General features: G+C 45.9%; 1 protein-coding gene across 1 annotated transcript in view; it reads left to right on the top strand.

The window, feature by feature from the left end:
- The first annotated feature begins 516 nt into the window (after positions 1 to 516).
- Positions 517 to 11317, top strand: part of TSGA10 (testis specific 10) — a 48631-nt gene continuing 37830 nt past the window's right edge. Inside the window, exons 1-2 of the mRNA XM_066620804.1 lie at positions 517 to 721; positions 3385 to 3450. Coding sequence (XP_066476901.1) covers positions 554 to 721; positions 3385 to 3450 — 234 coding nt within the window. The 5' untranslated portion in view covers positions 517 to 553. The remainder of the gene's footprint in view (positions 722 to 3384; positions 3451 to 11317) is intronic.

The raw sequence follows: 11317 nt of genomic DNA, 5'->3' as shown, positions 1-11317 counted from the left end.
TATTGCCCAGTTGCGATCAAACACTGAAAATTCTAAGGCAGTGTTTCTCAAACTGAGAAACAACTAGGTGGGTCACAAGCCAATTTCAGATGGGTTTCCATTTCAATATTTTATTTTTAATATATTAGAGTAGATGCTACCGTAGTATTTGACTGCATTTGGGGAAATGTTGCAGATCTGTACTTTTAACAAGCTACTATATATATGTTTTTAATAATGATAGTAAATGGGACTTATTCCGGGGTAAGTGTGGATAGGATTGCAATCTAGTTAAAAATTTTCCTGCTTGATGATGTCACTTCTGGTATTCACAAGCTCCTGGTGAGTCCTGGCAAATTCCCATTCTAAAAAGTGGGCCCTGGTGCTAAAAGTTTGAGAACCACTGTTCTAAGGCATACACACAGGAAAACTTGTGCTCATTTATTACTTATTTTATACATTATGTAAGTAAATGTTTTATTTTGAAGATTTAAGTGGGAAACAGTTTTCTGCTTTTTAAACTGACTAGGTTGAACATCTGAAAACAAAAAATCTTGATTTGGAGAAACATGTTATGAAACTACTTGATAGTAAATTGGAGATAACTCAGGTGGACAATTTGGCCAGTAAGAATGAATATCTGTGTAAAGAACTCGCTCAGGTAGACAAGTTAGCTGCTCAACTGGAAAAAGAAAAAGAATTTGCATTGGACAGTGTTGACAAGGAACTTGCAGAAACCCAGGTATTTGAATTATTAGAGGAAATGTTCACTACATGTAGTGCTTTTATAGTCTATAGTCAAAAATTAGATATGTATGATAAATTGGAGGAATGTATGTGATAATAATAATGCCTGGCCTTGTTAGATGTTCTGTGTAGATTTCACAGCTAATTATAAGAGCAGGGTTCAGATAATTTAACAACTAATTTTTTTTTAATTACTTGAAACATTTAAAGAAATGTAAATGTTAAACATTTTAGTGATAGTGGGTTAGATCAGGGGTGCTCAAACTTTCAACTTTAGGGATGCTGGACCTTTAACAAGTGTATAGAAGAGAGAATTGCAGCAGGTGCAACTTGTCATCCCACAGATGACAAGCTACACCTGCTGAAATTCTCTCTTCTATACACTTGTTAAAGGTCCAGCATCCCTAAAGTTGAAAGTTTGAGCACCCCTGGGTTAGATTAAAACATGCATGAATGAAATATAGCTTTCATAAGGAATTTTAAGAGCCTCCTCTTTCCCATTGCATCTCTTCGAGAAAGTGATCCTGAATGTTGGAACTGGAAGACCCCCTGGGAATAGTGTGGGATGTGGTTTGGGGGCTGCAGTGCAAGAAAGCAATTCCTAGAAATGAGGCAGGGGTATCTTCTGAGAACTCATGGAAAGTACCAGTGTCCAATTTCCAGGGACAATTTCCTTCCCTCCACTGCAGCACACTGCTTGCTGAGATACAAGTCATGAGACCATAGAGCTAGGAAACAGTTAACTAATAGGAAAATAAAGTGTTCCTCTTTGGTGTCAGGAGGTATACTGAGATTGTAAGTGGATGCTTTAAGTCAGGAATCTCAGTTACTTTGTTTTTATTTTAGAACTTTAGCTCTTGATCTCAAGTTTTTGATTTGATTTGGATTGTCTGTTTTTTTCCTTATTTCATTTAAATCCTCAAGAATCTATTTTTATTTGATTAAAATGAACCTGCCTAGTGCTTTAACCCATAGGGCAATTGGGGTTAAAGCGGTTAAATTGGTTCCATCTCTGATGGCCTTACTCTGCTTTGCGTACTGCACAGAGAAGAACTAAGTGTGTGATTGTATGGAAATATGTGCATTTCTTTTCAGACAAACCTGGGTTTCTGGCCTTTTTAAAATCTTTTTTTAAATATCTCTTACACCTTTAACATCAGGTTACAGGCTTGGGGCCTTTTTATAAACTGCTGCTGTTTGCCCCTTTTACATCTTTTTATCTGATTGCTGTTTTTAAGAATGCTCTTGCTATTTTTTATCTTGTTTTCAATTCATGTTTTTAATTGTGTTTTTAATGATATTGTAAGCCGCTTTGGTTCCCTTCGGGGAGAAAGGTGGGGTACAAATGAAGTAAATTAAATAAAAGATAGGGACAGAAAGCAGGGAAGTTTGTCAAGACACACCTCCTCTTTTCTCCTTCTCAGGAAAATCAGTGTGGGGGCTGTCAGATGGCGAACAAACCATCAGCAGGGTCAAGGAGTGGAAATGTGACTGTGTTTCTAGGGGTGGTGGAAATCTACTCTCATGTGCAGTTGGGGCATGTGGTTTTGATGTGATCTCAGGGTCTCAGATCTGAGGATCTCCGAGGGGAATGTGGTCCTTCTTAGCACTACACTGGAGATCACTGCAGTGATCTTAACTTCTGCAAAACTGGGGAATGAGGAGGAATGGTTTACTCCTGCCATTATTGCCAGATGATAGAATGATGCCATATTCAGGTGCCCTCCCCATATCTGTGAGGGTTCTGTTCTGCACGCCCTCCTGCAGATATGGAAACTAGGGATAAGGGGAACCATAAGTAAATAGCAGCCCCCTTGCCCCATCCCCGTACCCATTACCTACATTTTCCGTAAATAGATATTAAAGCATGGGTGTTTCTTGCTTAAAGCAATATTCTTGCTTAACTGAACAATGCAGTTCTTCATGGTTACAAGCCATGATGTGTATGTGCAACCTCCTGATTTTAGAAATGGGCTATGTCACAATGCCAGATGCAAGGGAGGGCACCAGGATGCATGTCTCTTGTTATCTGGTGTGCTCCCTGGGACATTTGGTGGGCCGCTGTGAGATACTGGAAGCTGGACTAGATCGGCCTATGGCCTACTCCAGTGGGGCTGTTCTTATGTTCTTATGCAACATGCAGGCAACTAGCCTGCACACTACAGGGAGGAGACTAGCTGAATGTTAACAGGAAGCAGAACAAGTCTCCCCCAAGTGTGGGCTGATTGCCTGCATGTTGTGTTCTTCCGTGAAGCAGGAAGGTTGCTTAGTTAAGCAAGAAATACCCATACTTCAGTTATTACTAAAGGAAAATGAAGATAATGGGCACCGTGGGGTGCGGAAAGGACCCCCCCCCGCATCATTGGATAGGTGAAACTGTGGAAACCAGATCTGCGGATATGGGGAGAACACACCTGTATATGTATTTGCGGCTGCCCCTTCCACAAGAGTGTTTTTGACTATGTGAAATATTTGATCATATTTGACAATAATAAAAAATAGATATCAACTGACAATACTTGACCTAAGTGACTGATATTTCATTCCTAGTATATTTCAGCATATCTTGAGAAGTAGTCAAGATGCATTGTTTTATTGTTGAAAAGTTTGACAAAGACTCTGTCATTTGACTAACTGTAATTTTTCTTTTCTTTTTAGTCTCAGATTAAATGCCAACAAAATAGTATAAGGAGACTGGAGCATACAATCAACAGTCTTAGATCTGTAAATTGTTCATCTCTCTCTTTTTAATTACAAAAATGGATGTTATTTGTATATTGCAAAAATCATTTCAAACTGCTACAACTTCATACTTTTAAAAATGAAGTTAAATTGCTTGGTTGTAATGTGTAGAATACATGCATGGCTCCATACCTTTTATTCTGCATTCCATAAGTCTTTTCCATATTTACATCAAAATGCATTGTTTTGATCTACACGTATGCATGTAATACAGAAAAGCATGGATGCCGTACACCCCATTTCTCATGTGTTTAAGAAATTTTTATCCCTCTCTTATCCCACTGGGTTCACTAGAGTAGTTCACAAAAGATATAGAATAATTTATAAGAGAGACAAGAATGCCATTAATACAATAATTCTGGATGTGAGGCATGATGAGACTGCACATCTTATAAGAAGGCCTCTTGGAGGTCTTAGAAAGGCACTTCTGACTGCCCAAGCTTTAGAAGTCCTCCTGGAGGCTTTGTTCGCCTTGGATCCATTGCTAAGAGTGTGGGTTGATACCCCCTTCAAGGTATGGTACCCAGGGCAGTGTATCCCCCCTACCCCCTTTAGCCACACTATTGCCCCTTTCCATCATGGCTTCCTTTTCAGTCCCATAACTGCTAAAGAGCCCATTCCATAGCACCTGCTAAGAGAACCAGACAACAGTTATTATTACAACAAATACACAGCAAAAATAAATATGTAAATGGGTCCACTGTTCCAAAAGGGCTCATAGTCTAAAGAGATTCAGAAGAAACACCAGCCACCAGACAGCCACCAGAAGAGACATTGCTCTGGGTTAAATAGGAACAATTGTTTTCCTCCTGCTAAACTGAAGAGATCCACCACTTTAAAAGATGCCTCTTTGCCAAGTTAGCATGGAAGGCCTCTCAGGCAAGGGAGTGGGACTCAACAAGTGAAATTTACTCAGCCTGTGATGGAGGTAGATCTTCCCTTGCTGGCGGTGGGCCTGTGCTGAGGCCTGTGAGGCAGGGGAATGGGGCTGATCAAATGGGATCCATTCAGAACCTAATTCTATCCCCCATCTGGTGCAGCCATATCAATAACAGTGTGCTGTGTCCAGCGGGGTGCGGGGGAGGGCAGATCAGGAGGCTTCAGAGGCAAAGGCAAGTGTTTTAATCCCTTTATCTATCTGTAAGCCTCCCGGTCTGCAATGGGTCTCCTGCAATGTTCAGAGGAGGTGAAATTCAGCTTGCATCTCTGTGGAAGGATCCTCATAGTTCTGGGCAGTCTAAAATGGTAAAAATGAAATAACACAAATAATAATAAAATGAAATGGTAAATAATAAAATAATAAAAATTGGGCTTATAAAATGCGATATCCTGCTCAGTTAATGAAATAACACTGCCATGTGCCCATTAAAGTGACTGTGGAGCATTGGTGGATCATCCCAAAAGCTATATGACAGCGATTACACCTGATAAAAATGCTTTAAAATTGATTAAAATATTAATTTGGAATAAAAACACAAAATCACTTTCAACCTTTTTTTTAAGGATAACACCGCTGTCCATAAAAAAAATAAAACTGTTTTAAACTGCCTGTACTCATAGGGCATTATTAACGCCCTCTTAGTCTTCCCCAGCAGGGGAGGAGTATGGAAGAGCTCAGCAATGCCTTGGGGGAATCCTCTTCCTTGTGCATAGAAATTCATTATGCACATACATACAGATGCCCTCTGAGTATGAAAATACAAAAAATATAATAATAATAATAATACAATAATGCAGGTATTTATATACCGCCTTTCTAGGTCCTCAGATTTCTCCTCAGACTTTATTCAAGGCGGTTTACATAGGCAGGCTATTTAAATCCCTGTAGGGATTTTTACAATTGAAAGAAGGCTCTATCTTTCAAGAGCCACAACAATTCAGATGTTTCTTTCTGATCTGACCTCCATCCTGGCCTCCATCCTCCCGCGCTCAGAGCTGATGGAATAACTCGGCTCAGCATGTCAGCTGCTTCAAGGTCGCACGGTGCTGGTGGCCTCGAACTGGCGACCTGCAGATGTTGTCTTCAGGCAAACGGAGGCTCTACCCTCTAGACCAGACCTCCTGCCCATGATAATATATTTTGACATTATTTTCAGTTCAGAAATCTTTTAATGTTACCTTCATAGTTGGTGAATTAACTTCAAAAAGATCAGCAGGAAGAGGGTGACTGAAAAAGTTGTTTTCTCCGGTGGAATCTCCATGGCAGGGTCAGACCTTGACAACTGGGAAGCTCCTCCCTCTCAGGCAGGCAGGTCAGGTTACAAAGTCTTCCTGAGGGGAGGGGCTCCCTCGATTCCCCAGTCTGACCTTGCTTCTAGGCACAGTAGGTTGGGTTTTTTCTTGGTCAGTTTACCTGACCTTCAAAACTGTTTTTTTTCTGGGGCTTTGGCCCCTTCTTTACCTTTAAACAAGTTGTGAGGAAAAGGACTGCAACCGTCCTGCCTGAACTCCCCTGAGTGCTGTCCTTGATGAGGCAGAAAATGGGGTTGCTTCTTACCCCTCAAGCAGCCGGACAACTATAGGGCTCATGCTTCCCCCTGGTTTTGGGACAGCATCAGAGTCTGGCTGCAGGGCGATTCTTGGCCGTGCTCCCCTGACTGCTGTCCTTGATGAGGCAGAAAATGGGGTTGCTTCTTGTCCCTAAAGCAGCCGGACAACTATAGGGCTCATGCTTCCCCCTGGTTTTGGGACAGCATTGGAGCCTGGCAGCAGGGCGATTCTCGGCCATGCTTCCCTGACTGCCGTTCTTGATGAGGCAGAAAATGGGGTTGCTTCTTGTCCCTAAAGCAGCCGGACAACTATAGGGCTCATGCTTCCCCCTGGTTTTGGGACAGCATTGGAGCCTGGCGGCAGGGCGATTCTCGGCCATGCTCCCCTGACTGCCGTTCTTGATGAGGCAGAAAATGGGGTTGCTTCTTGCCCCTAAAGCAGCTGGACAACTATAGGGCTCATGCTTCCCCCTGGTTTTGGGACAGCATCGGAGCCTGGCTGCAGGGCGATTCTTGGCCATGCTCCCCTGACTGCCGTTCTTGATGAGGCAGAAAATGGGGTTGCTTCTTGCCCCTAAAGCAGCCGGACAACTATAGGGCTCATGCTTCCCCCTGGTTTTGGGACAGCATTGGAGCCTGGCGGCAGGGCGATTCTTGGCCATGCTCCCCTGACTGCCGTTCTTGATGAGGCAGAAAATGGGGTTGCTTCTTGCCCCTAAAGCAGCCGGACAACTATAGGGCTCATGCTTCCCCCTGGTTTTGGGACAGCATTGGAGCCTGGCGGCAGGGCGATTCTTGGCCATGCTCCCCTGACTGCCGTCCTTGTTGGTGCAGAAAATGGGGATGCTTCTCGCCCCTTAAGCAGCCGGACAACTATAGGGCTCATGCTTCCCCCTGGTTTTGGGAACAGCATAGGAGCCTGGCTGCAGGGCGGTTCTTGGCGGTGGATGACAGCGCAAGTCCTTTCCCGCCAAAACTACCACAGCAAAACTCACCACAGCAGTAGGCGGTATTTGCCTGCCAAAACTGCACGACAGCAGTAGGCTGCTGCCCAGAAACTGTGTGGAGAAGGCAGATCTACTCACCCGATTCCTGCTCAAACAGCGGTGCTGACAAGACAAGCCTGTTTCCTGCCAAAGCACCACACAGCAGGTAAGGTGCTGCCGAGACACTGTGAGGGCCAGGCAGAGGGCGACACAGACCTCCAGAAGCCAGGTGAGGCGTTTTCTGATTCAATAAGAGGGTGATTGTGGAAGCGGGCAAGCCCCTCTAGAGAGGCACCTGAGACCCCGAGTCCAGGCTCTCTGCCTCTACCAACTGAGAGGAATTAACAGCCGTGCGTCAGGCCAATGTTTCCTCCAGCTTGGCCACAGCCGTGGCGACCCTCCAGAGATAGCTGGCCCATGTGGCTTCGATGCCTTCCAAGTCTGAGCTGGCCGTTGAGCTTTCTCCCCCCCCCCCAAGTACTAAGTTCCTCAATGTCGGGGGGGGGATATTTACCTCATAATTTTTCCCTCAGTAGCTGCTATTGCAGTTAGAGGATTGTTTGGCTCCTGCCTGTGCACATCCCTCTCCTCAGCATCTTGGCTGAGGGGGATTTCAGCCTGTTCCATCAAGCGTGGAGGCTGCACTCCTAAGAAATCATGAGGCTGCCAACTGAGTCATCCCTGATGAGGCACCACATCCTGCTGGGGCTGTGTTATCCCTTCACATCTCAAACAGCGAGGTGGAGGGTTCAGGAGCTTGCAGACCTCCTGTTGACCGTGCTCTATGCTTTGGCATGCTGAGGGTCAGGTAGACTTAAAAGAAATCTGGTGCCCAGGCTGTCCCATGCTCCAAGCTTTGCCTTTTCTCCATAGCATTTGCTGAGGAGTGCCTTAAAGACTCCATTTTGTGAGTCATGGTTCCCTCATGGCTTCCAGGGATGCAACAAGATGCCTGAGTCTCTGCTTTGGTGTATGCAGGGTCAAGTTCCCTTTCCCCAGAGCATTGGGGAAAGTGCTGGTTTGACTCGAGATCGGCCTGAGAGGGGATTTGGCACATCCTAGGGCAGCTGTTTCTCCCCCAGGACAGGATTTCCCAGGCACCTGCCAGTGTCCCAGGAAGCACAGAATTTAGTGCAAAGCTGGGTTTTAGGGCTTGTGAATCAGACTGTGGCTGTCAAATTGGGGCAGCTCATGAGGACTCAGCAGGGGGTGAGAGGACAGGACCTTAAGTCCTATAGCTTCAAGCGCCAGAGTTCACCTTTCCCCCCTCCCAATCTTCATTGGGTTCTAGTTTCTCTAACTCTGAGGGGACTCCGCTAAAATGTGCAAGTCTCTCATCCTTTTCATCTTCCATGCCGCCCCAAAGCTCCTACAGGGCAGTCAACATAAGAGAGCTCCAACTGCTAAAGGTAACTGGCTTCTTGAAATGGGCACAACAGACTCCATATCCTCTGGGGAGGAAGGATATCCCTTGGAGGAGGAAGCTGCTAACACAGAATTCCCTGGACAGGCTTTTACCAGTGTCCTATTTCCTAAACTGTTACCTAAGGCAACTAGGTCACTTTGTCAGGTCTGGATAAGGGTGTGAGTATGGCCACTATGATAAGTATTCAAAATTTCATGTATTTGGGGTAAGACTCAGGTTGACTCTTGTCTTCCTACCCTCATGTTAGAAAATTCACTAGCAGAGTGGCATTGATCAACCCCCCTCCGGTGGCCAGGGCCCCTTTGGGGAACTTGGGTCTAGTTCTCAAAGCATTAACACAGCCTCCTTTCAGGCCTATGGCTACTTGTCCTTGAAATAATTTTTTCCCAGAAAACTGCCCTTTTTTAGTGGGAAGAGTTGTACTAAAGAGGCTCCAGGTACTTGCAGAGAGCGTTTATCCAGAATCACAGTGCGGATTCTGAGCCAACAGGTCCACCACTGATATGGTATTCTCCCTTAGACAACTGCAGGAGAAATGCAGGGAACAACGGCAGCCACTCTTTATAGCCTTCATAGATCTCACGAAGGCCTTTGACCTGGTCAGCAGGGATGGCCTCTTCAAGATTCTCCCCAAGATTGGATGTCCACCCAGGCTCCTCAGCATCATCAGATCCTTCCACAAGGACATGAAGGGCACTGTTGTCTTCAATGGCTCCACATCAGACCCCTTTGACATCCGAAGCGGCGTGAAGCAGGGCTGTGTTCTTGCACCAACCTTGTTTGGGATTTTCTTCACTGTTCTGCTGAAGCATGCCTTTGGAACTGCAGCAGAAGGCATCTATCTCCGGACCAGATCAGATGGAAAGCTCTTCAACCTCTCCAGACTGAGAGCAAAGTCCAAAGTCCAGCTGAAATGTCTGCGTGAATTCCTCTTTGCCGACAATGCAGCTGTCACTACCCACTCTGCGAAAGATCTCCAGCAGCTCATGGATCGTTTTAGCAAGGCCTGCCAAGATTTTGGACTGACGATCAGCCTGAAGAAAACACAGGTCATTCCCTGCATTGCAATCTCTGCACATGAACTGGAGGTTGTCCATGACTTTGTGTACCTTGGCTCAACGATCTCCGACACTCTTTCTCTCGATACCGAGCTAAACAAACGCATAGGTAAAGCAGCTACCACGTTTTCCAGACTCACAAAGAGAGTCTGGTCCAACAAGAAGCTGACGGAACATACCAAGATCCAGGTCTACAGAGCTTGCGTCCTGAGTACACTTCTGTACTGCAGCGAGTCATGGACTCTTCGCTCACAACAGGAGAGGAAACTGAACGCTTTCCACATGCGCTGCCTCCGATGCATTCTCGGCATCACCTGGCAGGACAAAGTTCCAAACAACACAGTCCTGGAACGTGCTGGAATCCCTAGCATGTATTCACTGCTGAAACAGAGACACCTGCGTTGGCTCGGTCATGTCGTGAGAATGGATGATGGCCGGATCCCAAAGGATCTCCTCTATGGAGAACTCGTGCAAGGAAAGCGCCCTACAGGTAGACCACAGCTGTGATACAAGGACATCTGCAAGAGGGATCTGAAGGCCTTAGGAATGGACCTCAACAAGTGGGAAACCCTGGCCTCTGAGCGGCCCGCTTGGAGGCAGGCTGTGCAGCATGGCCTTTCCCAGTTTGAAGAGATACTTGGCCAACAGTCTGAGGCTAAGAGGCAAAGAAGGAAGGCCCATAGCCAGGGAGACAGACCAGTGACAGACTGCACTTGCTCCCAGTGTGGAAGGGATTGTCACTCCCGAATTGGCCTTTTCAGCCACACTAGACGCTGTTCCAGAACCACCTTTCAGAGCGTGATACCATAGTCTTTCAAGACTGAAGGTTGCCAACAACATCATCTAGATGGCTGTCTGCATTGACAGATTTTTCTGTAGCTAGGACTTGTGTTTGTTTCAAAAGAACAGGGTGGTTCTCCTCGCCAGCCCTACCCAAGGTTAATTCTGTGTTTCCCAGATCCTGTCTTTCTTTCCAAACCTTTCAACCTAGAGAGTGGGATTGGCACATTTTGGATGTGTGCTGGACAGGAAATATATCTCCGGAAACTCTACCTTCAGACATATAAAAACTGTTTTTGCTGCATAAGGCAAACAAACAGAGATTTAAGGTTTCACCATCCACCATCTCCAGATGGATAAGGGATGCGATAGTTGAGGCCTACAGGGCTCATGGAAAGGAGCCGCCTCAGGGCATAGTTGCTCATTTGTTAAGGGATGCTGCTACCGCTGCCATTCAGGGCATTTTTGTCTTTGGAGATGGTTTGTAGAGCAACCACCTACAGCTCCCCCCATATGTTCATAAAGCACTACTAGGCAGATGCCTATGCTTCCAGGGACGCAGCCTTTGCCAGGCGTGTGCTGTAGAGCATAGTTTCAAATGCTTCAGGCAGCTCCCACCCTTGAGGAGACATGGCTTGGGTATTTCCCAGTTGTCAAGGACTGACCCTGCCATGGAGATTCCATGGAGAAAGGGGAGATTTGAGCTTACCTGTGAATTCCCCTTCTTGGTGGTCTCCATGGCAGGGTCAGTCTGCGCACCCTCACAGCCTGAAGCATATGGAAAAAAAAGACAGCAAACCCAAAACAGTGAGGTGTTAGAAGATAAGGACAAATGTCCCTGACAGGTCCACATTAGGTCCCTGAATTAGGGTACAGTATGGTACCAGCCTTTCTTGGTTCAGAATGGTGAGTTTTAGGTCATCGGAGTTCATCCGGATGGCTTTTCGACACATTGAACTTCAAGGATGGACATCTGCCTGAGCAAGTCCAAGACAGAGCTGATCTGGGGAGGGGCCATTGAGGCTTTTGTAGTCTGGGGAATCGAGGGAGCCCCTCCCATCAGGAAGACTTTGTAACCTGATCTGCCTGCCTGAGAGGGAGGAGCTTCTC

This window comes from Tiliqua scincoides, chromosome 3 (genome assembly GCF_035046505.1).
Source record: "Tiliqua scincoides isolate rTilSci1 chromosome 3, rTilSci1.hap2, whole genome shotgun sequence".
Classification (NCBI taxonomy): Eukaryota; Metazoa; Chordata; class Lepidosauria; order Squamata; family Scincidae; genus Tiliqua; species Tiliqua scincoides.
Note: the sequence above shows the minus strand (reverse complement) of the source record. Positions and strands in the feature narration are given on the sequence as shown.